We start from the raw sequence: 26,168 nt of genomic DNA, 5'->3' as shown, positions 1-26,168 counted from the left end.
ATCGACCGCCGCCATGACGGGTAAGCGACCGTATGATGGTGCGGACGCGGACGGCGATCAAAAGCGAGTGCGCTCCAACGATGGATCGCCCGCGCCAGCGCAGAGCGATGTGGAGCGCAAGAAGGCAGAAGCCATGGCGAGAATCGCTGCCTTGAAGGCCAGAATGACTGGCGGACAATCTAATGGATCGCCCGCGACACCAGCACAAGCGCCCTTGCCGCACCGAATACCAGCGTCATCAGCAGCGCCGAGCCCTCCTCCAGCAATGAGCGGAATTGACGACGCGGCTGCAAAAAAGGCGGCGACCATGAGGAAGCTGGAGGAAGCAAAGGCAAGGATCGCAGCAACTAGGGGACGGTCGTCAGGGTCACCAGCGACAGGAGGCCCTGGTGCGCCTCCTCCAGTTCAATCTCCCGGAAACGAAATGGCAGCGCGGCTTGCGGAGCAGAGAGAGGAGGCACGGAGGAGAGCAGCTGAATTGGCGTCCAGGAAACCAGCGTCTCCAGCAGTTCCCGCACCACAACCTAGGCAGGATGGGAAGGGAGCACGCGGAGGACTGGGAATTGGGTTGCACCCGTCACTCATGGGAGATTTGGCGGCGCCGTCGAGGACTAAATCACAGCAAGGCCCTAAGTTCAGCACCACGAAGGGAAACCAGCAAGCGGTCAAGGTCAATCCGTACCTGCCGACGGCTCAGCAGGATGAAGAGGAGAAGTTTGACGATGAGATCTACGATCCTTCACTGGTTTCGCGAAAGGGTGGCGAGCGGAAGAGCAGAGAATTGATGTTCAATCAAAAGGGTAAGTTTATTGCACAGGCGAATGCTTTGAAGCAGCAGGCTAGGATGGAGGAAATGAAGAAGCGGATTGCAATGGAGACAAGGAAGACAGAGATCGAGGAGGCAGGCGATAAGGCGTTCCTTGTTGAGGCGCCTCCTGATGTGGAATGGTGGGACGAGGGTTTACTTCCGCCAGAGCAGAACACGTATGAGGATTGGGACAAGCCTGGCCGCAACCGCATCGAATCCGACGACACCATTATCACGATCTATGTACAGCACCCTGTACTACTCAAAGCGCCACAAGAAGCCTTCCAGCCGGCGGCAAAGCCCATGATGCTCACGAAGAAGGAGCAGAAGAAGGTTCGCCGTCAACGCCGCATGGCCGACATGAAGGAAGAGCAGGCCAAGATTCGCCTGGGTCTTGTGGAGCCACCTCCGCCGAAGGTCAAGAAGAGTAACATGATGCGTGTTCTCGGTGAGCAAGCCGTCAAGGACCCGACTGCGGTCGAAGCTCGCGTCAATCGCGAGATCGCACAACGACTACACGACCATGAAGCAGCCAACGAGGACCGCAAGCTCACTAAGGAGCAACGCGCGGAGAAGCTGCAGCAACAGCAAGAAGCGGACGAGGCGAAGGGGGTCCATGTCTGCGTCTTCCGTGTTGACAACCTCAGCTCCGGCAAACACCGCTACCAGGTCGACATCAACGCCAAACAGAATGCCCTCATGGGTATTGTGGCGCTACATCCGACCATGAATCTGGTCATTGTGGAAGGCGGTGCGCACAGCATCAAGAATTACAAGAAGCTGATGCTGAATCGCATCAAATGGTCTGAGAACACGCTGCCACTTTCCGCCACAACGCCTACGACTTTCACTGGCCCAGCGGATGGTAAGGAGAGCAAGCAGAGCACAGCACGTGATTCATGGCTCAACCCGATGACCGATGATGGCAATCTGAAAGACCTAAGCGGCAACAAGTGTCAGTTGGTCTGGGAAGGTGTGGAGCGAGCGAAGAGGTTCAAGCGCTGGTACTCACGTGTCTGTGAGACAGATGGTGAGGCTAGGGAGGTTCTGCGCAGGAGCGGCATGGAGAACATGTGGACATTGGCCAGAAGCGTGGGTGAAACCGCTTAGCGACTTTTGACGGAGCGCGTATGCGTGGACAAAAGTAATTAGACAATGTGTGCGATACCCAGAAAACGAGCCAATCGAGAGCTTTGTATTTGCTATCCTTCACTGCCTTTGGCTACTTCGCGAGTGAACCATGTCTTGAAGTGAATCGATCGGCGCCCGACAATCACATGACCTGCAGGCAGCAGCAGGGTTTCCTGAAAGTGGCGTCCAGCTGCACGTCACAAGGCGGCGGCGCGGGGCAAATCAAAATACACGGGAAGCATCCGAAACGAAACACCCACCGCCCGCCCACCTTTCCAGCTGGAACCATGTTTGCGATAAAATCCCTTTCCAAGTACCTCTTCGGCGACGCCAGCAAAGAGAACATCGTCGAGCTTCCGCAGGGCCAGCTCTACATCGTCCGTCCGCACTCTATCAAGGGCTACAGCGCGCTCATCTTCAAGGATTCCGCTGCCTTCATCCGCCGCACGGGGCAGGAGTTCCAGTACCAGCTTGTCATCCAGCGCGCCTACGAGGAGGGTGAAGCCGAGCTTGACGAAGAAGGTGGAGAGGAAGGCACTGGCGAAGGAGCTGCTTCGGATAAGGACGAGAGGATCTTTCCGCTCGACGAAGACTTGCGCCTGCGAGTGGATCTGAGAGAGACTGGGGAGACGATTGTAGCCTGGAAGGACCTCAGCGGCGACCACGGCGATCTTTTTGAGTTTGTCTGCGACGCTTCTACACGGCCAGAAACTGCTGCAAGTTTCGAGCTCGTCGCTACGCAGTGCCAGTTCGAGCGCAAGTACAGGCAGTCACACCAGCAAGCCACCGAGGACGACCTGAGGGAGTTCGAGTTCGAGGACGAGCCCGCGATACCTGAAGCGAGCCCTACGCCGAGTCCGAGCGTCCGATCACCGATAGAAACCTCACCGACCTCTGCGACTGCTCAATATATCGATTCTCCTGCCACCCCGTCGAGACTGAACGAGAGAGCCATGGTGCGCGAATCGAGCAAGAAGGCCGAGACACCAGTCAAGGCCGCAGAGCCGACTCCGACGAAAGCTCCTATATCTCGTACTGCGCCTGAGACCCGCGAAGTCCTGGTCAGCGAGCATGCAGAGCTCCACCTATTCGACTTCAACTCTGGCACCTTTGTCTTGCAGGATGAGCAAGTGCACTCGCAGGTCTCTGAGATCGGCAACTGGAAGTACTGGCTGCAGATCAGCGGCAGCAAGCAAGATTGGCTCGGACAGGAGGTCATCCCGGATATCAACCCAGTCTTCAACTTCGAGTACCTCAGCTTCATCTTCAACCACTACACCGAAGATGGCTCTGCATACTCTTGGCTGTTGAAGTTCAAGGATCGCGAGACGGAGGAGAGGTTCCAGGAGGGTCTGATGCAAGCGCTGTGGGAGCACCAGAATGAAGCGAAGTGGGGCAAGGTTATCAAGGATGCGGAGAAGGACTACGTGCTCGATGCATTCAACGATCTGGTGATTGAAGATGCCAGAGATGACGAGCGTGAGGCTGAAGCGAGAGAAGAGGACGAGGAAGACGAGGAAGAATATGAAGACGCGCCTTCTGGGCAAAGACACGAAGAATATGATGAGGATGAGTCTGAAGACGAGGTCGAGACCCTCGACAAAGATGGCAATGTCAACAGCCAGCTTGCTGTGGGTGCTAAGGTCGACCGCTCTTTCGTCGTCCGTGGTGACAAGATTGGCGTCTTCAAGCACACTCCAGACAACCATCTCGAGTTCTCGACCAGCATCAATCAAGTCGCTGCTCCTGATGGCAAGAAGTTTGCACCAAAGAAAGTCATGCTTCACATGGAAGACCGCGACATGGTAATGCAGAATGCCGACAACCCCAACAGCTTGTATCGCATGGACCTTGAGTACGGCAAGATTGTGGACGAGTGGAAGGTGCACGATGACATCCCCGTCAACGTATTCGCTCCCGAGAACAAGTTCGCGCAGATGACTGGCGAGCAGACCTTCCTTGGTCTGTCCAAGAACGCCCTGTACCGCATCGACCCGCGTCTGTCCGGCAACAAGCTCGTCGACTCCGAGCTCAAGCAATATGTCAGCAAGAACGACTTCTCCGCTGCCGCCACAACCGACAAGGGCTACATTGCCGTGGCTTCCAACAAGGGCGATATTCGCATGTTCGATCGTCTTGGGATTCAAGCCAAGACTGCGTTGCCCGCCCTTGGTGATCCAATTGTCGGCCTCGATGTGTCCGCCGATGGCCGCTGGGTGCTCGCTACCACCCGCACTTACCTCCTCCTCATCGACAACCTCCAGAAGTCCGGCAAGAATGAAGGCAAGCTCGGTTTCGAAAAGCCTTTCGCCAAAGACTCCAAGCCTCAGCCGCGCCGCCTGGCCCTCACGCCCTCACACGTCGCCCAGTTCCAGCACGAGACCAAGGCGCCGCTGTCTTTCACCCCCGCGCGCTTCAACACCGGCGAAGGCGTCGACGAAACCACCATCATCACCGCCACCGGCCCCTTTGTCGTCACCTGGTCGCTCAAGAAGATTCTCGCCGGCCGTAGAGACCCGTACAGCATCAAGCGCTACAGCGAGGAGGTCAAGGCGGACAACTTCCGCTTCGGCTCGGACAAGAACATCGTCGTCGCGCTGCCGAACGAGGTCGACATGGTCGCGCGCCGTGCGCTGCAGAGGCCTACGCGCGAGAGTATCATGGCGCCACCCGCGACGCCGAGGAGGAGCAAGGGCAGGGCGAGTTACTTGTCGAGGAGCGACATTGTGAACTCGCCGTATTAGATTGGAGGATGGGGTGGAAACTGTGTTTGTGGAGTTTTACAGGGCGGGTTGGTGTTTGGCTGCAGTGTAAGTCACCGATGATTGGCAACGAGACAATGATGCGTGGAATGCAAGTGATATCCCCAAGTAAGGTAGAATAATCGTAGTCGCAGAGAGTAGCCTCTTGAACGTTTGAATGTTTACAGTAATTCGTTTTGTGAGACTTTCTGTCCTCGTGACAGTATTTTCAGTGGCTTCGCTGGATTCATGCATACAAATATGTGCCAGTCTGTAGAGTTTCCCGGTGCAATGCGTTCGCTTGATCGTTGAAGCCGTTCTGCTGACCGAAGCGAAAAACTTCGAGGAACGCCGAACTTCAAGACACCATCGTCAGCTTCATCAAACAATATCATTCGTCTGAGACTTCACGCAAGCTACACAGAGACATCATTGTTACATTCTTTCTTATCTCAGTATAACAGTTCTTTCCGAAACATTCCTAGGCGCAGAACCGAATTGGAAGACTCATCATGGAGATTTCATCCGCAAAATCGACAATACTGGACATTCCTCCGAGCGCAGTGGCATTTTGTCCGTCCCATTCCGAGTACTATGTCGTTGGCACATACTTTCTCCACCGCAACAATGAAGGGCAGGAATCGAGCGACGAACCCCAGAAGCGTACCGGCACTTTGATTCTTTACAAGCTCGAGGACACAGAATTGTAGGTAGGAACGCATTTCAGTGGAGACGATTATACAGCTTACTTATAGCGATTGCAGCACACATATCCAAACGGTAGAGCTCGACTCAGCAATACTGGACCTCGAATGGACGCCTCATGTTGCCGAGCTCGGAGACTTGCTATGCGTGGCAACATCTACTGGATCGCTGGAATTCTTCACAATCGACGCACAGGCCGGAGAATTAAAGCACACAAGTAATCATCAAATCACTGACCCCAGCACTCTCGTCCTGGACTTGCTCTGGCACCCAAACCAACCAGACACGATAGCAGTGACCCTCTCCGACGGCGCCGTCTCTATCTGCCAAAGCACAACCACTTCCCAGCCCTGGCACTCCTCCAGCAAAACCACCACAACCGAGATAGCAACCCACACTCTCGAACCCTGGACCCTCGCCTTCTCCCCTGACGCCTCCCTGATCTTCTCCGGCGGCGACGACGCCGTCCTCCAAGCAACTCAGCTCTCCCCTTCCGACACCGACACGCCCTCCAACCCCCTCTGGACCGACCGCAAAACCCACCAAGCAGGCGTAACCTCCATCCTCCCGCTCGCCAACGATTTGCTTGTCACCGGCAGCTACGACGACCACATCCGGCTGCTGGCGGCGCCGCCCGTCGGGCGCAGGCAGGTGCTCGCCGAACTGCACCTTGGCGGCGGCGTGTGGAGGCTCAGGATGCTGAATGACGGTAGCGCCGTCGGCAACGACAGGTACGTGTAGAATTTTCTTTGGCTGGTGTTCTCGTACTTCGTTTTCGTCCCCGTCAAAGCAAGCAAGCAAGCAGTCAGCCCGCCACAGCGCCCTGGTACGGTACCGGAGCGCCTCGCCACGCGCTCGCACGCGAGAAAGCAAACCTCACCCCTGCAGCCCTGCCCTGCAACCCGACGCTGCGTCTGACGCGCAGAACGCATTATCATCGCAGACCTGAGCCCGGCAGATCGAACTCAACCCAACCCAACACTCATTCTCGGAGCCGACCCGCAACCACTATGCTTCCTTAATTCTCGCGTTGCACCAACCCCCCCCACGCGGCCCAACATTACCCCCAACGAAAGCAACATCGACCCGATCATTCCGCTGACACACACAGGCCCCTCGCCGACTCCTACACCCTCCTAGCAAGCTGCATGCACGCCGGCTCGCGGCTCGTGCGGCTCCAGCGGTCGGCGCCCGAGTCGGAGTGGGAGTTCAGTGTTCTTGCCAGGTTCGAGGAGCATGCGAGTATGAACTACGGGAGTGATGTGCAGCCTTGCAGAAAAGAGGGCGAGGGGCAGGGAGGGGAGGGGGAAGGGAGGACGGTGGTGAGCACGAGCTTTTACGATAGGCTGATGTGTGTTTGGCGGGTTTGATGGGAATGGGATGGATCGGTAAAGTGAGTATGTACCTTATCTCCTCCTCCTGTGAAGTCCCGGCCACATGGCTTCCTTCTCTGCGAGGTGCCTGCAGTGATCCCCTCCTCCAATTCGGATTCCGTGTTCCAATTCGTCGCGATGTTGCGTATCGTACAGAAGCCTGCCTAAACTCGTAGCCAGCTGGGGAATATGGCAAACGACAGAGATAAAGCAAGCAAAGCAAAAACCAAAAAAAAAAACGCCCCGCTATGTTGTGGTATATTTCGCGTGTAAAAAGAGGGCGCCCTTTCCGGGTCACCCGAAATGGCTCATCGCCGTACTCGACTCGATTGGAGCACGAGATTGACGGAGCGTTCGTCTGTCCCGCGAGGCCCTGCCTGCGGTGGACTCTCGGACGTAGTAGTGTTCGTGTATGGCAAACCGGCCAGTAGTTTCGTCCCGCGCATTACCCGGGCTAATGTGTTGGGCAAAAGAGATGTGTGAGCCGTGAGACAAAATCCCGCCTGCTCATTTTCCCTTCCTTTCACCTGCGATGCGGCGAGCGGCCTCTCAGGCTAGACCTTGATCGCGACCTCGAGCGGCCGGCGCGTCGAGAGGGCCGCCGGCCTAGTCACGGCTCGCCGGGCCCTGAGATTTTGATCTGCGGCATGGGCGCAGGCGGAGTGCCGCTTGTGTTGTCGCGGGCTCGGCGCCATTTGAGTACGGGAACGCGGCGGTCGCCCTGTTGTGGTTTGTTAGTTCGCTGTTAAAGCTGAACATTCCAAGGCGTCGTGTTGCGCCATGGGAAGCCGTTGTTTGTTGCGCTGCTCCCCCACGCCTGAGGCCCACAAAGCCGTTGCTGGGCTGGCTGGGAGTCCCACATATCCGCGCAAGCAGCGCCAAATCTCTCAACGGCTTCCCATAGCCGTATCGGGGGGATCTAAACAAAAAGAAAACGCACCTTGATCTCCGTCGGCTCTTCGCTGCCGAGGACAAGCACCTGGCCGTCCTCCTCGAAGTGATGCGTCCGCACCTGGACGTCGCCGATCCAGCCGGGCAGGTTGCAGACCTGGAACGTGTGGCGAAGGATCTCCTCGCGCCCGCTGCCCTCGTTGCTGATGTAGTATGGCCCGCAGTACGCGAAGAACCTCTTGCCCGCCTCCGCCCACTGCGGCTCCTCGCCCTCGCCGCGCTTGAAGCTTTGTTGGCCCGGGATCAGCATTTGCGCGGACATGTAGCCGTCCGGCGTGTACATTATGAAGCCCGTCACGTTCTTGGTCATCGGGAAGGTGGGCCGCTGTATGGGCGATTCGGGCGTGGGGTATGCGATGTAGGACTCGAGTTTCCAGGCGCCGATGATTTTCTGGCGCAAGGGCGGTTCGGGAGGGGGCGTGGAGCAGTCACGCAGGGTGTACATGTCGCCGTTCAAGTCTTCGTGGTTGCTCGTTTCGATCGTGGGTGGTGTTATGGGTTTCGTCGCGGGGTATGTGATGCCTTTCGTGGTTCCGTTCGTGTATGGGCTGTTGACGTGGCCGTTTGTGAGAGAGAATGTGTGGGTGTAGCCGTTCGATTGGGGTTTGATGCGCGGCTCAGCCGCTGGCATGGGCGGTGAATGCAGGCGCCGTCGGTCTTTGACAGAAGGATAGACGACCTCGTCGACGGGCACGACCTCACGTGGCCGTGACTTGGAGCGTGAGCGGGACTTCCTATGCGGTAGTATTTTGGGCACCTGGAGGTACTGCGTGCTGGACATGGCTTAAGGCGGACAGAGTGTTGTCGCGGCAGGGCGGCTGCGGGAGACAACGACGACGGCGGCGGAGACAGAGAGAGGAGTGGCCTGAGACGACGGTGGCATGTGGTGGCATCAACGCTAGGCGAGATGTGACGGATGGAATTGAGGACTGTGGGAGCAGGAATAGGACAGACATGCAGCGAGTGCAGGGTAGTGACTACCTAGTATGGGCCATCACGCTGCCGTTTCTATCAAACGGCAGGTCTGACTTGTGCTGCTGGGCTGAGTGTCAGGCAGGTGAACGTCTTGTCCTGACGACATAAAGCGTGCTAACGAGTGGGTCCAGCCACAATAGAGGTTCGGATGATGGGGAAGCGCTGGGCGGGCCACCATTTGCATACGGCACTGCCGAGCCTGCGCGACTACTTATTATTACATACTCCCGGACTGCAGAGTGCTGCATGAGGCACAATGCCGAGATACCAGCGCGCAGCCGCGGCTGTCCGTCAGCAACACCCCTTGCCCCGTCGCCTGGCGGTCGCCCATACGGCCTTGCAGCCATCCAGCCAAAGAGTAATCACCGTCACTTCGTGTCTCACGACTTGCCCGCGACCCGCCGCCCAGACGCCGGCTGGCTGCGCACGTGCGCATCAAGTAGCTTTCGGCTATGTCTAAGAGTAGTCCGGTATGGTGGAGAAGAGAAGCCCACCAGTCTACTAAGAACCAAAACGAGCAGTCAGGCAATACCTGGGTACTCAGGTCAGGCCAGGTCAGGTCAGCACAGCCGCGGCCACATGCGAGCCCGAGACGACGGTCGAGAGCGCCCGCCGAGAGGATCTACTTTGCGCCTCGCTGGTGGCTGGCGCTCACTTTATTTTTTTCTCGGGCGGATCGCACCAACTAGCACCGCCCGCGAGACCACCACTGCCTTCGCCTTTGCAGCTATCTTCACGGCTGGCCAATCCGGTCGGACATTTACGCTCCACCGTTGCATTATCGTATTCTCGGATGCAGAGAGCCGCTGTCCGGGAACTGGTGTGCTTATCCTACATGTAGCCACAGGCCGTATATGTGGCCAGGCGAGACCGAGCAAGGCTCTGCACCAACGATCAGCCTCACAGCTGCGAGTGCGAATGTCCCACGAGTCATCCAGGCGAGGTTGGTGCGTCGCTCGGGGCATCACTCTCCCGATGGCAGTTGTGCCCGTCAATTTGAAACCAGCGCTGTGCATTCATGTGATCCTGATGCTCACTTTCACATGCCTCATCCGGGCATTACAAGTTAGTTCCGGCTAGAGGGCTTGCGGATTTGCGTGCTCCGACGGTACGAACATGGTTCGGCTTCTGGCTCGACCAGCGGGAGGATCCTTCTTCTGATCCGCGCCCAAACGTCCAGCGCGGCATAAGACTGAGGTCTATATAATCGGCAGTGCATTGCTGGTCCCGAGCGGAGTTGCAGACCGACAGGCGGTTGACCGCTCATATGATTGACGACGTGCAATAGCATCGCCTGTGACATTTCGGCCGGCGTGATGACTTGGGTTATCTTGCAGCCCAGCACGCAGAGCGAAATTTGAAAGCTGTCGTCTGCTCGCCGCTCTTCCGATGTCGGCTTTACCAACGCGACTCCTCGGACGTCACACGCGTCGACAAGCAGAGCAGAAGCATCTTCCATCGCCCATCCGAAAATTTGAGGTCTGTGAGATATTGTCATAGCGATCATCCTTGAATGCGTCCTTTCTCCGAAGAAGGAAAATAATTGTGACGTGTTCCCTTATTCTTGAGAGGATCAAAACCGAATTTCTACGCGGAGAGCCTCATATTTTGACTGTGGATGAACACGTCGTAGTCTTCTAAAGCGTACAAACTTGAACGATCGGACCGAGAACGCAGGATGACGACCTCGACTTAGTCACTTATGGCGGGCCTTGGTGTCATCAACTGTTATCTAGCAAATCAGATGGATCGAAACGAACTCGTCCACGCCCACCTTCCTTCGCGTGCAGATAGCTTCCCCGCTGTGGGGAGCAAGCTCTTCTGTGTGAGCTCATGTTTTTCCGGCCGTGACCATAGTATTTAATCCGCAGGCGAAGTCCCCTCGGCCTCGATTCCTTCCTCAAACCCATTACGAAGATCCCATATCTCGACCAAACTTTCAAGCGTACTCCTTCTCCGCATACGAAATATGACGTGAGCGCATGCTGACTCTCTGCAGACGATCCTACGGAGACCCAATCGGTACGCCGTTATCGACAATGGGTTCGATTCCAGACGGGTAGTTGGCTCGACCAGCCACCATGATCAAGGTACTTCGTCATGAAGGATTTGATGTGCACTGCCGGTGTTCACCTCATGCCAAAGCTCGTGACCAGCCTTCCACCCCGTGACACCTTCAGCATGACTCGGGACGCTGCTGGGGCTGCGAGACAAAGGTCTCACGCTCTGGCAGCCGTTGCCAATGCGATCGGTGATCATGGGAGAAGGCTCGGCGCAGACTCCGCAGAGGTCGTTCTGAGATTATACGGCTCAACTTGATCAGGATAATACCTGCGAAAGGAATCGTGCACACATTGTTCCCCCTTCCATCGCTCCCTTAGAGCGGAAGGACTAACCATGGCAGATCATAAACCCCAACCGACAAAATGGCCCCCGTCGCTGTCTACCCCGAGCCGACCAACAACGGTCAGGTCGCTACCAAGCTGAGCGCCATCCCGCATGCCTCTGGCGTCCCGGTCACCGGTGCTGTCAAGCCCCAGGCTACGGTCGAGGAGATGGCCGGCAAGTGGAGTGACTTCCGCTTCAGGCCCATCCGCGAGAGCCAGGTCTCCCGCGAGATGACCCGCCGCTACTTCTCCGATCTTGACAAGTACGCCGAGAGCGACATTGTCATTGTCGGCGCTGGCAGCTGCGGTCTCTCCACCGCCTACTGCCTCGCGAAAGCCCGCCCGGACCTGAAGATCGCCATCATCGAGGCCAATGTCTCCCCCGGTGGTGGTGCCTGGCTCGGCGGCCAGCTCTTCAGCGCCATGATCATGCGCAAGCCTGCCGACGCCTTCCTCAGGGAGGTTGGCGTCCCGTATGAGGACGCTGGCGAGGACTCCAACTACGTGACCGTCAAGCACGCTGCGTTGTTCACCTCGACCATGCTGTCCAAGGTCCTCCAGTTCCCGAACGTCAAGCTCGTGAGTCCCGCTACCACATGACCCCTCCCGACGAACCCTCACTCACAATCCAAACCCAGTTCAACGCCACATCCGTCGAAGACCTCATCACCCGCCGCTCCCCTGACGGCACCCTTCGCGTCGCCGGCGTCGTCACCAACTGGACGCTCGTCACCATGCATCACGACGACCAGTCCTGCATGGACCCCAACACCATCAACGCGCCCATCATCGTCTCGACCACCGGCCACGACGGGCCCTTCGGCGCCTTCTGCGTCAAGCGCATGGTCGCCATGGACGCCATCCCCGCTCTCGGCGGCATGCGCGGCCTCGACATGAACGTTGCCGAGGACGCTATCGTCAAGGGCACGCGTGAGGTTGCGCCCGGCTTGATTGTTGGTGGTATGGAGCTGTCCGAGGTCGATGGTGCCAACAGGATGGGGCCGACGTTTGGTGCCATGGCGCTGAGCGGTGTTAAGGCTGCTGAGGAGGCGCTGAAGGTCTTTGAGGAGAGGAGGGAGCAGTGCAACGAGGGGGGCAAGTGGTAAATTCTGCGTTGCCGCGTGATGTGTACGAAGAGACATGATGAGTTTTGACGACGATCACATTCGTTTGGCTACACGGCCTTTGGGTATTGATATTATGAATTGCAATACCATTGATGTCAGAATATCTCCCAAACCTTTTCACTCTCATCTATCTCGTGCCAACGATCTATCATCTATATCAATTCTACGTCCCATCTCCAGATCTCTTCATCTCCCCTAACACTCAATTGCTCCTCCCCATCGCCAAAGGCCCCTAAAACCCCTCCCCAATCACCTCCCTTCTCCCTCCCCCATACCACAGCGTCCCACTCCTGACATCCAACCCCCTCTCCTCGCCCACAACCCACTCCCCTCCCTCAGCACCCCAAACCTCCCTCTCCAACCATCCATTAATTTCCTCCACAGCCGCCACCAACTCCCCCACCTCAAACCCTCCCTCCCTCACAAACCTCCCAACCGTCAAATGCGCCGACGGTACCACATACCTGCTCCCCACCTCGACACCAGCCTCGCGCAGGCGCGCGAAGAGGTCGCGGCGCAGGTGGTGGTAGCTGTACGCGTCGTTTTCGTTTTCAGGGCTGATGCGGCCGGGCTCGCCGGCGGCGGGCAGGAAGGAGAGCGCGAGGGCTTGGGCGTCGAAGCTGAGGGCTGGTTTCACGAGGCGCGCGCGGTGCGTGAGGGTGTAGGAGGCGAGGGCCGGGAGGAAGGGTTGGAGTTGCGACAGGAGAGGGGGGATGGAGGAGGGAGTTTGGGAGTGCGTGATTTCGAGGGCGGTCATGTGGAGGTTTGAGGGGGGCATGAGCCAGAGGTCTGTTTTGGTTAGATTAGTGGGCTGGTGGTGGTGGTGTTGGGAGGGATGGGAGGGACTGACTAGGCGCAGCCTTCAGGAGGCGTTCTTGGATCTTGAGGATTAGGGAGCGGATTGCGGTGGGCGGGCGGGCCCAGAGGACGAGGCAGTTACGCCAGTCTTCGTAGTCTGGCTGGGCAGGGTCTTCGAGGTTCTTGAGTATCTCGTCGACGGTGACGCCGGGAAAGTCGGGGGCGAGGAGTTTGGCTTTCTGTTGGCCGTTGCGGGTCGTTCGGTGCGTTTGGTATCTGGTTTGGAGTTGGTGCTGGTGGTGTGAGAGGGGATTTGGCTATTGGTTCTGCGTGAAAAACTCACTGGGTCATTGTTGCTGGCTTCGATCAGAGCGTCATAGGGGTTGTCGGATTTGCTCGTATTCGAGGTGCCTGAGTAACCCTCGAAGGTATAGTGGGCGGCCATTGTTGCTCAGTTTGTTCGACGCGGTTCAACCCTTGGAAAGCCAAGCTGTCAGCCAATCTCAAGAAATTGGGCCAGAGTGTAGGTATTAAATGCCGTGGAGACCTTGCCTAGAGTGCAGAATCATACAACGCTATGCCCCATGCCCCGGAAAACTGCACGGTCGTCTATTATTAATGTCGATAGTTTCGACCAAGCCACGTCTCGTCCTCCTGCATCGGCTGAAGCCCTCCACTTACCCTTGATCTTTCTGGCGTGCGAGCTGCTTAAAAGACCCCGCGTGAAGGAAACCAGGACGGGAGGAAGAGAAGATATTGCTGTATCAGTCTATAGAAGAACAACACCGGTAACTTTGGCTCACTTGTCTATCGATGCCTGGTACTTGCCGACCTCATGAATTTGGCTCAACAGTTGGAGGGCCTGGGCCATCTTGAGTGCCTAAGGCTGAAATTGTGACCATTCATCGCCCATCAATTGCCGAAATGCTAATCTGTTTTTCTTTCTTCACAGCTACCTTCTGCTCAGTCATTTGCAGTCGATGACTGTGCAACGACGCGGACCTGTTTGAGCAATCTCTTATCGCCCCTGGGCAATAGACACCCTGGGAAACGTCTGCGGCAAAGATAATCCGGTTTCTAGTGCCTGCAGTCCAAGACCTTGAGCCATGACTGAACACTGTGTTCAGTTGTCATGTGCTTGAGTGAAAAACCATTCATTACAATGATCTGCCGCTGGTAACCTCATCATTGATCACTTCAATGAGGATGCTCACATGACGTCTCTCGCAATCAGGCACATGCTGGAGTGAGGATGCCATGCTAAGGTATTTATAAAAGCGCCGGCGCTCTTCCATGGCGTTCGCCTGGTTAAAGGTTCGAGTAGTTTTTGGCGCTTCTTGTTCAGCTGTTGCAACTCATCCTGCTCCTGCCCACCTCAATTGCGATGCCTGCTCTGATGATGGGTGCAGCATATCCTTCACTGACGTCGGCGTTTGATCTTCGGCAACGGCCCTTGGAGCTTTTCGCAATTCCAGTCGCGTCCACGAACGCGTCGCCCAAACGCACGCTGGCCGAACACTTCCGCAAGAAACAGATGCTCTGTGGCCACGCAACCAACAAGTGCTGCGTAATGACATAAAATACTCCACAAGAATCATATCCAGGCTCATGTAGCCGCACTCTTGGATAAAATGCCTCCAGCAGATATATCGATGTTGCTGGATTCCGATCCCGACCAAATCTCCGTCCCACATCCGTCGTCCGGCAAGCACTTCACGAAACGAAAATGGTCGCAACCGGAGCCTTTCCCAGTCTCTCCGGGCAAAAAGCGACGCAAGCTCGAATGCGTGCTTATACCATGTGACTCTGGTGCTTCCGGCGAAGCCACAACACAACATCGCTCATTCACCAACAAGCATGAGTCCCCGCAAGTCCTCACTGAGCTGAGACAACAACCAGTCTACGAGAGACCGCTCATCGTCGAAGGTCCGCGAACGCGCAAGCAAAATCCGGAACGTGGGTTCATTTCGGACTTCTTCTATTCAGCTCCTCGAACACAAGCCAACAAAAAAGGTTCGAAAGCCGAGTGTGCTGTCCCGAGTGCACTCAAGAGAAGAGATGGGAATGATAGGCGCGGGGATGGACACAAAAGTTGGTCGCACAGTCCCGGCGTCAAACACGTGGTCCCTAAACCGGACGAGTACGAAGCCGTATTGCATTGCGCAGCATCTCACACAAGCCGACGCCCTAGACGGTCTGCTGCGCAGCAAACCTGTTATGTGGACCCATTGAACGACTCAGAAATGGAGTTTGAGCCGCCAAAGTCAACTCACAGACGGCAGCGGGTCGCCAGACAATCGCCCCCCGATGAGTCGGACTTCGAAGGCCACTCGCAAGGAGAAGGAGAAGATGAAAGATCAGACCATGCCAGTGCAGACGGGTCAGATTCTTCCGAAAGTGACGCCGAAGACGTCCATTTGAGCATGACAAACGGACTTGCCATCATGATGAAAAACGCCAAGGTCAAAGGAGCCAAATCGTCATCTGTCACGAAGCCGAGCGCCTCAGGACCACGTGGTCTTAGCAAGACTGGGAAAAAGACAGGAAAAGCCACCGCGGAAGGCATGTCGAAGATATACAAGCGTGGGAAGGGGAAACCCAAAGGGCTGGACACCAGTCTCCCTCCACTTTCCGATATCAATTGTATCTTCAGGGACATCACGGCTCAAGCTCTGACCATGGGCCTGAGGGAAGCTCTGGCTTCATTCCCTCAGCCACTACGTGTTGCGACCATGTGCTCTGGCACGGAGAGTCCACTACTGGCACTGGAAATGGTTCAGGATGCTCTGCAATCAGCAGGTGCCCCTGAGCTTAAAATTGATCATTTGTTCTCAGCAGAGATCGTGCCGTACAAGCAGGCTTATATCGAACGCAACTTCAACCCGCCAATCATCTTCCGTGACATCAGCGAGATCACTGAAGCCGTCAACAATGAGGTCCCAACAGCGACGACTGTATACGGAGCAAAACTGCCCATTCCGGGAAACGTACACATCCTGATTGCAGGAACGTCTTGCGTCGATTTCTCTAAGCTGAACAACTCGCGGAAGTCTCTGGATCAAGATGAGGGTGGCGAATCCAGCAGTACGTGGTTTGGCGTACTATCCTATGTGAAAGCGTTTCGTCCCGCAGTTGTGATTATTGAGAATGTCGTCAGCAGCCCTTGGGACATGATGATCGAATGCTATCGCGACATAGGCTACGAAGTTGGCGGAGTTATCTTGGATACAAAGGACTTCTACCTCCCTCACACTCGCCGACGTGGGTACCTAGTATGCTTTGACAAATCCAAAGCAGCGGATGCGTCTTCCACGAAGGGAATGGGCGCTAAATGGCAATCGACCATGGCAGATTTTCGGCGCTATGCCAGTAGTCCTGTGACAGATTTCATGCTTCCTAATGACAAGGTTCGTACTCAAAACCACGACAGTTTGGAAGATTTTACGAGGGAGTACAATTGGGAAAAGTGCGAGCTTCGCCACATCCAGTATCGCCAAAAACATCGCCTAGGAAATGCCAGACCTCTGACCTTTTGGTCTGAGAGTGGAACCATGAACATACCGGAGAATGGCATCCCGTCATGGTACCGCAAGCAGGTGGAGCGTGTCCGGGACCATATGGATATCTCATTGCTCCGGAAAGCGACAATTTTCGATGTTCGGCACAAAACAAGAGTCTGGGATGTTTCTCAGAATATTGACGTTTTCGAGGACAACACACACTTCGGCATAGCCCCGTGTGTAACGCCTAGTGGCATGTTCTTTGCGTCTGACGCTGGTCGTTCCCTGAGCTCAGAAGAGCTATTGGGACTGCAAGGTCTACCACTGAACAAGATTTCGTTCACGACAGAGACCGGGCCCGAAATTCAAAGCTTAGCAGGCAACGCCATGTCAACCACTTCTGTGGGCTCTGCGATTCTTGCCGCGATCATGTGCGGACAAACTGTCCTTAAGGGACAAGGCTCTTATGCGACCAATGATAGAGCGACCCCAGGCACCACAAGAACCGCGATTACCGAGACGTTGACCGAACCCGTCCACACTCCCGAGATGAATAACGACATTCCTTCAGCTGGTCTCATGACCTGCGCTGCCATGTCAGCGCGACGCTGTCTGTGTGAGAGTACCAACGGATTGTCTCAGAAGCCCATCCAAAAATGTCAAGAATGCGGCCATTCGACATGCGTATCTTGTGGCGGCAACCCGGCACACAACTACCAACTATGCCCCTCCCCACGGGGTAGTCCCGTCGAATTTGAGCAACGTCTTCGATCGATCTTGCCCCTATGTCTGTCATTCAATAGCGACTCCACGGTCTCATGCGTTTCAGGCGAGGGCAGCTATGCAGACGCTGCGAGAGAAGCCCTGAGCAGCACGTTCCGCTTCTCGCAATTGAGGAGAACGCATTTATGGAGGGCTATCTTTCGAGCACCTTCGGCTCGGCTTGAGCTTGTACTCGGCGATGAGCAAGCGTACTGGCAAGTGTTCGCATTGCCGGATGACAGCCTGCCGGTGAACAGCAAGATAAGAGCGATTCTCGAACAGCCTATTGCTGTCGGGAGATGCTCCACTACGCTATTTGATGGCATCGAGTGGAAAATTCGCAATCATACGGCAGAGAGCTTCAAACTGGCAATAGAAGGCGACGGTCAGCGCATTACTTCTTGGCTTGCTAGGATTGAGCTACCTGATTACCGGGATCAAAAGGTGTGGAGCGTTCTCAACGTCAAATGCCCCACAGAGGTTCATGACAAAGTCGGCTACAACCTGAGCGGCTCTTACCAAGCACTCCCGCAGTGCGGTACCGCCGGTGATAGCTTGTACAAAGAGGCTGGGTAGTGAAGAAGACCATCAGATCTATCTTTTTCTGAACCCAAGCCGCACCGGAGACCCGAAGTTCGACAGCTTTGTTTTCTCAACTGAACACGAGCGTCTCGACCACACTGATCAGAGACCCGTTATCGCTTCTGTTGAACCGGCTTGGACGCCATCGGCCACTGGCAAAATTTTCTCGAGTCCAAAGATCACACTTGCTGGAAATTGGGGCTTTGCTGATGACCTTCGACTTCATTCAATCGATCCACAAGTCCAGATCTCTATCCCAGTATCGTCGAATTCTTCAACTCACCAAGGTCACTGCAGAGAGGCTGAGTTGGTTCTCAGATGCGACCTTAGCTCTGATAACCATGGTGCTGCACATAAAAGCATGGGTTGCCAGGATGTGGATGCCAAGGACGTCGCATTCTTCACGAAGTACGCGTACGCTCTCGAATCGATGAGAAGGCAGCTGCCCTGTTCGCAGTGGCGGACGCTCGATTTTGAATCCTTACAATGCGTGAATTGCGCGCCGGCCAAGCCTAGCCTGCGATTTGTCCTGCACGATGCAAAAACGATCAAACCCTACGAAGATCCGAAAAGCGCAGCGACGTACGAGCGATGCATCAAGAGCCGCCCGTCGCCAATGTTCTTTCAAGTGACGCAACGCGACAATCATGCAACGATCGACTTTGCTCTGAACCTGACTTCTCTCGCGCACCGAGCGATCGCTCGCCTCCCAGCCCAAGATTCCGCCATCAAGCTCACATGGAAGCTGGAGCAGGGCCTAGCGAGCAATGCGAATCCCAAGCCATTCACACTCCGGTCAACGGAAGGCAAGGTTGCTCCTCAGGATATTGGCATGAGCTGTGTGCTGTTTCCGAAACAAGCCTCGGTCCTTCAGTGGATGCAACAACAAGAAGTGGGTTCTGGGAAAGCATTCACGATTGAGGAAGCCGAAGAGGCGATCTTACCGGCTCTGCATTGGCGAGCTGAAGTGCGTGCTCACATGCAGGTCAGCGTGCGCGGCGGTATCTGCGCAGACCACCCGGGCTTCGGCAAGACAATCACCAGTCTTGCGTTGATCCACTCGCACCTCACCAGCGGGCAGGATATCTTGGCCGATCTCCGTGAACGCCAACCTCAAGGTCTCATTCCAACCAAAGCTACATTGATCGTGGCTCCCCATACCCTGATCAAACAATGGGCGTCCGAGATCCACGAAAAGCTTGGGTACGCCAAAAGCGTTTTGACAGTGAGCGCTTGGAGAGATCTCAACAAGTACTCGATCGAAGACTTTGAAAAGGCGAAGATCGTCCTTGTCAACCGGACCGTGCTTGGCCAGGCAGAATATGCCGAGAGGCTTGCAAATTTTGTTGCTATGCCGGGGCCAGCAACGAACTCTGGACGGGCGTTTTCCAAGTGGCTCAAACACGCCTGCAAAGAAGTGCCCTCTCACCTCGAAATCTTGAGGAAGGAAGGCCTGAAGTCACTTCAGAATCATGTTCGAAAACGGTATGCCGAGTTGATCGAGAGTGAAGAATTCAAGGCAACAGTACCATCGCGCCGCCTCGTCGGTAGGGACTTTGTTGAGGGCAAGAACAAAAGCCAGGCCGTGAAGGCGGCAGCCAAATCTATCCCTACAGACGGCCTCAGGCACCCCCTCTTCGAAATGTTCTACTTCAATCGCATCATTGTCGATGAGTTCCATCAATATACCCCACGCGAGTACGCCTCGCTGAAAGCGTTGAAGGCAGATAAGCGCTGGGGCCTGAGTGGTACGCCTGCTCTCTCCGATGCTTATGACATCGCGCAAATCGCTGGCCTACTGGGCATCCGTCTACGCATCGGTAGTGACACTGCACGAGTGATGGCACAGAGAAATATCCGAGCTCTTCGCAAAGACATGACTGACTTCGAGAGATTTGATGCTATGCGGGAAGTGGCGTCGGATTGCATGCACGAGAGAATTCACGAGGTTGCTCAAGACTTGTTGGATGCCTTCGTTCGCCAAAACATCATGGATGGCGACGAAATGACGTACGATGACTATCTGATTCCAGTCACGTTGGATATGGCCCACCAAGCTGCCTATACCGAACTCTCACAGCAACTCGCCTCTCAAGACATGAACATTCGGAAAGCTAAGAGTGCTAAGACGACCGTCCGTGACAAGAGATTCACGGCAGCGATCGAAGACGTGCAGACTGCGGAAGAGGCGTTGACCAGAGACGCAGCTTTCCTGCCAGAGGGAGTAGATTTGATGCAGATGTCTGCGGCGCGTCAAGCAGAGATCAATACAGCCCTTGGGGACTTGAAGGTAGCATGCCATGCCGCGCAACACGATGTGAAGATTTACAACGAATCCCTGGAGCAGATGGCGTCGACCTTGCTTGATGAACAAGCCCTAGGCGACCATGAAACGATCCGCCATGTCCAGGAGGCGCTTCGTTCGAGCGTCAACACGAAGGCTCGTAAGCTAAAGGCCAATGGCCCTAAGAAAACGAAGCGATCGAAATTGGCCAAAAATGATGACGGAAGTGAGAACGAAGGCAAGAACAGCAAGGAAGAGAAGAAGGCCAGAGAACTCACATCGTCCGTGAATGCTCATGCGAAGAGTCTTCTTACATCGATTCGCTCGAAGCGCTACATTAGCAATGTGCGTAACGTCCACGAAGCTGCCGGACGAGCGACCAAATGCGACGGCGTGGACTGTTCTGCTACTCACAGACAAAGCATCGCTGTCTCAGCTCTCTGCGGCCACCGCGTCTGCGAAGAATGCTATACGATCTCAAAAAACAAGCACGAAACCCAATGCCGCGCCGGAGACTGTGGCGCATCAATGCACGACTATCACCTGCTCTGGTCTCATACCCTTAGTGCTTCCACACAGACCACCTCGCACGGGGCTAAACTCGAAGCCGCCATCCGCCTCCTGAACGGAATCAAGTCCAAAGGTGAAAAAGCAATCCTCTTCGTCCAATTCGCCGAGCAACTCCACCAAGTCGAAGCCGCGCTTTCTGCCACCACCTTCTCCTCTGCCATCGTCTTTCACTCAACCACAGCCGGCCAGCAGATCTCCTCTTTCCGCTCAAACGCCGACACAGTAATCGTGCTCAACGCCTCAGACGAGACCGCCGCCGGCTCCAACCTGCAAGCCGCGAATCACGTCATCTTTCTCTCGCCCCTGCTACGCGACAGTAAATACGGCTACGACTCCACGATGGCGCAGGCGATCGGCCGCGTGCGCCGGCACGGTCAGCAAAAGCGAATCTCCGTCTACCGCGTCTGCGCGCTGCACACGATCGACGTCGATATTCTTGAGCATCGCGAGCAGCGCGCGACTGCACTGACGGAACCCGAGGCGATGGAGATCGAAGCGCCCGAGGCGGCCGTGGCGTCGGATGAGGACGGGAAGGTGAGGGCGGAGAGGGTGCAGCTTGTGAGGGAGGGAGGGGCGTTTAGTCTGAGGCCGAAGTCGTGGTTGTACTCGTCAGGCGGAGATGGAAGCGAGAGTGAGGTGGCTAGGGCAATGGGCAGGAATCGCGTGGCGGGTTGGGAGGACTTCAGTTCGCAGGTCAAGTTTAGCAGGGCTTTTGCTGGGGACGATTGAGCGCGGCTGCGGCATTGTGTACATGTAGGATATATCCAGATTAGGCGGCTTCATCCCCACGCAGAATTGGTTAGTAATGAGAAACGAATGAAAGTGACATGAGGTTTGAATCACCTGGAGTGTCCTTTAAAGACCATACATGCATGGAGAAACTACGAAAAGCTCTACTGCAGTCCCAGACCAACAGTCACTGCTCAAATCCCCATGATACCATGAGGAGAGCTTCCAATCAAGGCGCCCAATTTCAGCCGTCCCGCGTGCCAAAACCGATGCACTTGAAGGCTACTTTGAAAAGAAGAAAACGAAAATCCTTCGATGCTCATATCACCACGTTTCCTAACGCATGAGGGAGCGGCGCACCACCCTCTTCCTTCCGCCACCGCTGCGGCCAGGGCCGCCAAAGCTGCCTGGACGGCCCATGCGCTGCATGCCAGCGGCACAGCTGTTGTCGTACCAGCCTAGCTCGAGATCGTCCATGAAGAACATGCGTGGCTTTCCATTGGCGAATGCCTGGATCTGAATGCCGCTTAAGCCGCGGAAGCTGTCTGGGAAGTTGACGTGCTGGAGCTTGCAGCCCGAAGAAGTTGAGCATGCCGGCACCTCGATCTGAGTATTGTAGGTAGCAACTTCGTCGCCAATTTGGGAGTTCCATGTCCAGCCTGTGACGTTGAAAACGCAAGGCTCAGGGCCATTGTTGTCGCAGCCAAGCCAAGCACCGCGAGCATTGAACCAGAAGGCGGACAAGCCGTCATAGGGACCGTCGGTGATCTCACCGGGCTCCGAACGGGGTACATTGGCTGACATGCCGTTTTGGTGCCAAGTGGTATCGTTGGTCCCGTTTCCAGACGCCAGGAAGACCGCAAGTTGATTTGCTGAGTGAGGTGCGAAAGGCTGCTTGTCCTGCGGCGCGTACACATATCCACTACTGAAGGTCAAGTGATGGTAAGGGCTGAAGATTGGCGGCGCTTGTGTAATGTCTTTGTCGCCTGAGAAGCTTGGCAAATCATCGAAGTCGAGGACGAAATCGCCATGCTCGCCGCATGCAGACGGGGATGTCGAAGCAGACGCACTTGTCTTGCTGGTTGAGAAAGTCGTACTAGACGACGTAGAACCCGTAGGAGCGGAGTTAGAGCTCGAGGACGGAGTCGTCGGAGACTTTGGCCTCGGACCTTGACCATTGGCCAATGATGTACCGATTGAAGACAGCAACTGGGTGCTTGGAGTGGCGGAACTTGTGCTCGTCAATGAAGCACTGGCGGAGCCACTAACTTTGGGGAGCGAGCTTGTTTGGTTGGTAAGATGAGAAGTACTGACGATGCTTCCGCCAGACGTATTGATTGACAGAAAAGGCGTCGTCTGCGTGGTTGGATTCACGATACCTGAGCTCGCGAGGGATGAGCTGGGAGATTGTGTAGCTGGAGTTACCGCTGTCGAATTTGCTGTAACCGAAGGTTCAGAGACCGACGTCTGCGGTCTCGTACTTGTCATAGTCAGGTTGCCGAACGAAGCAGTAGGTGTGCTCTGTAAAGAAGTAGCGGGAGAGTTCACGGGAGGGATGACTGTGGCGTTTGTAGCTGTTAGGACGCTCGCGGAGCGCTGACCCTCCATGCTTGAGGGAAGTTGAGTCAGACCATGCGATGGAGCAGAGCCAATGGACGTGATCGCTGATGCAGTAGCTGGTGAGACTTGACCGCTGCCAGAAGGCGTAATTGGCAAGATAGAAAAGTTCCCGTTTGTGCTCAAGTTAGAAGACGGCAAGCTGGGCAAAGAAGTGATTCCACTCTCAACAACACTTGTTGTCACAGACTCAGAGCCTGTCCCGAGTAGGGAGGATTCAGAAGGCATGAAGCTTGAGCTAGTCACCGGGATTGGACGATACAGGGTTGTGGTGATGACCCTTGTACTAGTCGAGTAGGTGTGACCACCTGAGGAAGCCCAGAAGAAAGAGACAGTAGCTGTAGTTGGTACGGCTTCATGTGTAGGATGAGAAGTTGTCGAGGCCTGGCTTGGGTCGACTGAATCTGTCGTGTTCCAACCAGCAGAGCCCATGCCACCAAAGGACGAACGTGTGGTGGTTGTCAGCGCGGTGACAGTGCTGGTCCGTGTGATGTGAGTAGTGATGGTCAGGTCAGGACTGACGTAGCTAGTGGAGGTCGACACACCGCCTTGCGAAGTGAGAGTGGTTGTGTGCGATTGACTCGTACCCAAGGTCGTGGTGGATGCCGGTGATGGGGTCAACAGCGAGCTTGGCGGCACCAGGACGGTAGTTGTAGCCGTAGTCAAAGAGGCACCACTTGAAGGTGAGACCCCATTGATCCATCGAGTCGTACCTGAAGTGACCTCGAAAATGAAGGGCAGGGAGCTTGACGTGGATTTCGGAGGCTCAGTTGAGGTGACAGCGAGGACGGTAAGTGTGGTCGTCTTGAAGTAGGTTGATGTTGAGGTTGAAGTGTGGGTCACCGTAGGCAAGCCTCCAGAATCAGTAGCAGCAGGGAAGATGTCGCCTGAGGCAGTGGTGCAAGCGGTGGGAGACACGAAGATCGACGTAGTGTAGGTCTCGGTCACGAATACCGGGTAATAGACCGTACTGGTGTTGCACTGGGCGGTCACTCTAGTGGCATTGAGTAAGTAACTGACCAAGACATACAATGAACCGAAAACGATCAAAAACAGAATGACCAAAACGAAAAGATGACGAGCGAGGTGTGGTCGAGTGCCAGCATCCAAAGCGTGAACAGTCCTGGCGGCAGCTTCAGGCGCCAGGTTATCTTCCCATGATGAGAGTATTCTTCGGACCAGCGAAAATGACATGGCTTTATCGCAAAGTGCTTGTTTGATCTTCTTGTGGAGCGTTCGGAAGGTCATCTCTTCTGCTTGAAGTTCGGCCAGAGATTTCCCTGGCTGTAATGCCACTGCAGAGTCATTTCGCTTCTTCCTCTCCTCCTTGCCGAGAACTGCCCCTTCGAGAGCGGTGGAACCCTTCCGACGCCCGAGTATGTTTGAGCGTTGCTCGCGAAGCGATGTCTGTCCTTTTTGCGGACAGTTCCCGCTTGCTGTCGATGTGCTGATGTGCGGTGAATAAGTCCTGTCGGGCAATGGGTCCTTGGAAGGGCGTTTTGAAGAGTATGGCATTTTGGAGTAATTTGATGACCGCGAAGGCACTGATGCTCTGCTGAATGCGTTCTAGATTTTGGCGTGCCCTGAAGATTGTTCGATGCATTGATGAGCGAGGCCGGAGCCAGACAGGCTGCCGCCACACGAGGCAGCGGCTTGACATTGGAAGGCTTGACCAATGTCGAGTATCGAGAAGAAGGAAAGGAAAACGAATGATAGCCATGTGCGTAAGGAGCCAACTGAATGATGTACTTACGGATTGATGGCAGTGGCGGTTTGCGCGGACGAATTGCCATAGTAGACCAGACTACCGGACGCTGTCAAGGCCGCAACCATGCCGAATGGCATCGTCGCGAGTATGGTAGTGAGCTTCATGGTGCCGATGAAGGCGTTGGCCGTAGGTAAGGAGTGACTGGGGTGAGAGGAGGTTGAAGGAGTGACGAGCGAGGTCGAGGGAACGAGCGACGAGGGAGTTGTGGTGAGCAGAAAGTAAGGTAGGATGGAAACGCACGCGGTAGTTGACAAGAAGGCGCGCAGGCGCGGGTGCGCCAAGACGCTAAGCGTGTGAGGTCTGCTAGGGAAGGAGCGATCAGTGAGGTGAGGTGAGGTCAATTGGAGCACACGGAGGATCGCGCTGGTTGTACTGCGGCACAGCGCAGCACCATGCGAGTGCAAAGCGATGAGAAGGCATTGCACAAGCCATGTCTGAAAGGAAGAGGTAGAAATTTATGAGGTTAGAGCGCGGTCGTATGAGTCTGGCCAGACGAGCGCCCCAGCGCCCTCGAGAGGCAAACGGATCAGACCTCAGCGGACAAGCAGCACGTCAAGTGCACGCGAAACCCGCAAGCTGCACCGATCCGGCGGTCTAGTCTTGAAAGTCAACACCGGCAGCAATATAAAAAAAACAGTGCGTTTGCGAGTCGCCGTCTCAGCGAGAAGTTGAGATATGCAATCCGGCATCGCTTTCCCTCACCATCACATACGCCAGGACGTGGAGATGGAGGAGCGTATGCGTCCTTTTGGTCGACCAACTGGAGCCTCTGCGACACAACATGCGAGTAATAAGCGTATCATGACGCAAAACTAGCGGCGCACTCATCTCTCACAAGGAAGTGCAACAGACGACTTGAACCAACTGATGCCGTGTAACGTGGACGGCACGCATCCGATGAGCCTCCTATTTGTTTGGAAACGATTCCAGGGGCATGTGCGAGGCTGCTCGGAGTCACGTGTGTGTCACATGTCTGAATTCTGTGCTGGGTTTGTTTGCACAGCGTGCAACCTGGTGATAAATGACAATATTGGCGACCCGCCAAGCTCTTCTCACAGCGGAGTTCCATTTCTGGGAGAGAGTCATGAAAGTCAGTCCGGCAGGTATTTGAAAGCCGATTGCTCATTAGGGTCACTTGCTGGTTCAATGCATACGCAACGCTAACGTAGTATACTGCTGGTCATCTGCACGAGCTCTGATGAGTGTGCCTGAGACAAGCGGCCTCGTGACCCTGACGCAGCTTCATCCACCAAGCAACTGCATCTCGAGGTCTTCAAGATGGTTGCGGTAAATCTATTCCCAAAATCTTGTTCCACATGAGCCAGAACCCACTGCGATCCTGTCCAAGGCGGAGCGCAAG

The 26,168-nt window shown here is 55.5% G+C and overlaps 9 protein-coding genes across 9 annotated transcripts; 6 read left to right on the top strand and 3 right to left on the bottom strand.

Moving 5' to 3' along the window:
* Window positions 1-13: 13 nt before the first annotated feature.
* WHR41_04763 (uncharacterized protein) lies at window positions 14-1,918 on the top strand (the record flags this gene model as incomplete). The annotated part of the gene is made up of 1 exon (XM_069373369.1): window positions 14-1,918. One exon carries the CDS (start codon window positions 14-16, stop codon window positions 1,916-1,918), a length of 1,905 nt encoding a protein of 634 aa, XP_069229203.1.
* A 308-nt stretch (window positions 1,919-2,226) lies between these two features.
* Window positions 2,227-4,683, top strand: WHR41_04762 (uncharacterized protein; the record flags this gene model as incomplete). The annotated part of the gene is made up of 1 exon (XM_069373368.1): window positions 2,227-4,683. One exon carries the CDS (start codon window positions 2,227-2,229, stop codon window positions 4,681-4,683), a length of 2,457 nt encoding a protein of 818 aa, XP_069229204.1.
* A 418-nt stretch (window positions 4,684-5,101) lies between these two features.
* WHR41_04761 (uncharacterized protein) lies at window positions 5,102-6,755 on the top strand (the record flags this gene model as incomplete). The annotated part of the gene is made up of 3 exons (XM_069373367.1): window positions 5,102-5,386; window positions 5,445-6,116; window positions 6,497-6,755. The coding sequence occupies exons 1-3, from the start codon at window positions 5,193-5,195 to the stop codon at window positions 6,753-6,755; spliced, it is 1,125 nt and encodes a 374-aa protein (XP_069229205.1). The 5' UTR covers window positions 5,102-5,192.
* A 234-nt stretch (window positions 6,756-6,989) lies between these two features.
* On the bottom strand, window positions 6,990-8,830 carry WHR41_04760 (uncharacterized protein). Its single transcript, XM_069373366.1, has 2 exons — window positions 7,699-8,830; window positions 6,990-7,479 (listed from the first exon to the last, which is right to left on the bottom strand). Exons 1-2 carry the CDS (start codon window positions 8,488-8,490, stop codon window positions 7,369-7,371), a joined length of 903 nt encoding a protein of 300 aa, XP_069229206.1. The 5' UTR covers window positions 8,491-8,830; the 3' UTR covers window positions 6,990-7,368.
* Window positions 8,831-10,492: 1,662 nt separating this feature from the next.
* sti35 (Thiamine thiazole synthase) lies at window positions 10,493-12,324 on the top strand. Its single transcript, XM_069373365.1, has 4 exons — window positions 10,493-10,629; window positions 10,684-10,774; window positions 11,089-11,650; window positions 11,710-12,324. The coding sequence occupies exons 3-4, from the start codon at window positions 11,111-11,113 to the stop codon at window positions 12,175-12,177; spliced, it is 1,008 nt and encodes a 335-aa protein (XP_069229098.1). The 5' UTR covers window positions 10,493-10,629; window positions 10,684-10,774; window positions 11,089-11,110; the 3' UTR covers window positions 12,178-12,324.
* A 106-nt stretch (window positions 12,325-12,430) lies between these two features.
* WHR41_04758 (uncharacterized protein) lies at window positions 12,431-13,807 on the bottom strand (the record flags this gene model as incomplete). The annotated part of the gene is made up of 5 exons (XM_069373364.1): window positions 13,678-13,807; window positions 13,544-13,593; window positions 13,340-13,472; window positions 13,049-13,289; window positions 12,431-12,987 (listed from the first exon to the last, which is right to left on the bottom strand). Exons 3-5 carry the CDS (start codon window positions 13,439-13,441, stop codon window positions 12,431-12,433), a joined length of 900 nt encoding a protein of 299 aa, XP_069229097.1. The 5' UTR covers window positions 13,442-13,472; window positions 13,544-13,593; window positions 13,678-13,807.
* Window positions 13,808-15,239: 1,432 nt separating this feature from the next.
* Window positions 15,240-17,834, top strand: WHR41_04757 (uncharacterized protein; the record flags this gene model as incomplete). The annotated part of the gene is made up of 1 exon (XM_069373363.1): window positions 15,240-17,834. One exon carries the CDS (start codon window positions 15,240-15,242, stop codon window positions 17,832-17,834), a length of 2,595 nt encoding a protein of 864 aa, XP_069229090.1.
* Window positions 17,835-18,201: 367 nt separating this feature from the next.
* On the top strand, window positions 18,202-21,423 carry WHR41_04756 (uncharacterized protein; the record flags this gene model as incomplete). The annotated part of the gene is made up of 1 exon (XM_069373362.1): window positions 18,202-21,423. The coding sequence occupies one exon, from the start codon at window positions 18,202-18,204 to the stop codon at window positions 21,421-21,423; it is 3,222 nt and encodes a 1,073-aa protein (XP_069229089.1).
* A 336-nt stretch (window positions 21,424-21,759) lies between these two features.
* WHR41_04755 (uncharacterized protein) lies at window positions 21,760-25,229 on the bottom strand (the record flags this gene model as incomplete). The annotated part of the gene is made up of 2 exons (XM_069373361.1): window positions 24,794-25,229; window positions 21,760-24,034 (listed from the first exon to the last, which is right to left on the bottom strand). The coding sequence occupies exons 1-2, from the start codon at window positions 24,910-24,912 to the stop codon at window positions 21,760-21,762; spliced, it is 2,394 nt and encodes a 797-aa protein (XP_069229092.1). The 5' UTR covers window positions 24,913-25,229.
* Between the last annotated feature and the right edge of the window lie 939 nt (window positions 25,230-26,168).

This window comes from Cladosporium halotolerans (genome assembly GCF_011745625.1).
Source record: "Cladosporium halotolerans strain TM138-S3 chromosome Unknown Sca16, whole genome shotgun sequence".
NCBI classification, from domain to species: Eukaryota; Fungi; Ascomycota; class Dothideomycetes; order Cladosporiales; family Cladosporiaceae; genus Cladosporium; species Cladosporium halotolerans.
The sequence above is the reverse complement of the archived record's forward strand: the minus strand, read 5'-3'. Positions and strand labels throughout refer to the sequence as shown.

Excerpts from the sequence above, each read along its gene's own strand:
- sti35 (XM_069373365.1), top strand. The coding sequence starts at position 11,111 with ATGGCCCCCGTCGCTGTCTACCCCGAGCCGACCAACAACGGTCAGGTC. Across the intron at positions 11,651-11,709 it reads AGTTCCCGAACGTCAAGCTC|TTCAACGCCACATCCGTCGA; the intron begins GTGAGTCCCGCT and ends ATCCAAACCCAG.
- WHR41_04760 (XM_069373366.1), bottom strand. The coding sequence starts at position 8,490 with ATGTCCAGCACGCAGTACCTCCAGGTGCCCAAAATACTACCGCATAGG. Across the intron at positions 7,480-7,698 it reads AAGAGCCGACGGAGATCAAG|GGCGACCGCCGCGTTCCCGT; the intron begins GTGCGTTTTCTT and ends AAACCACAACAG.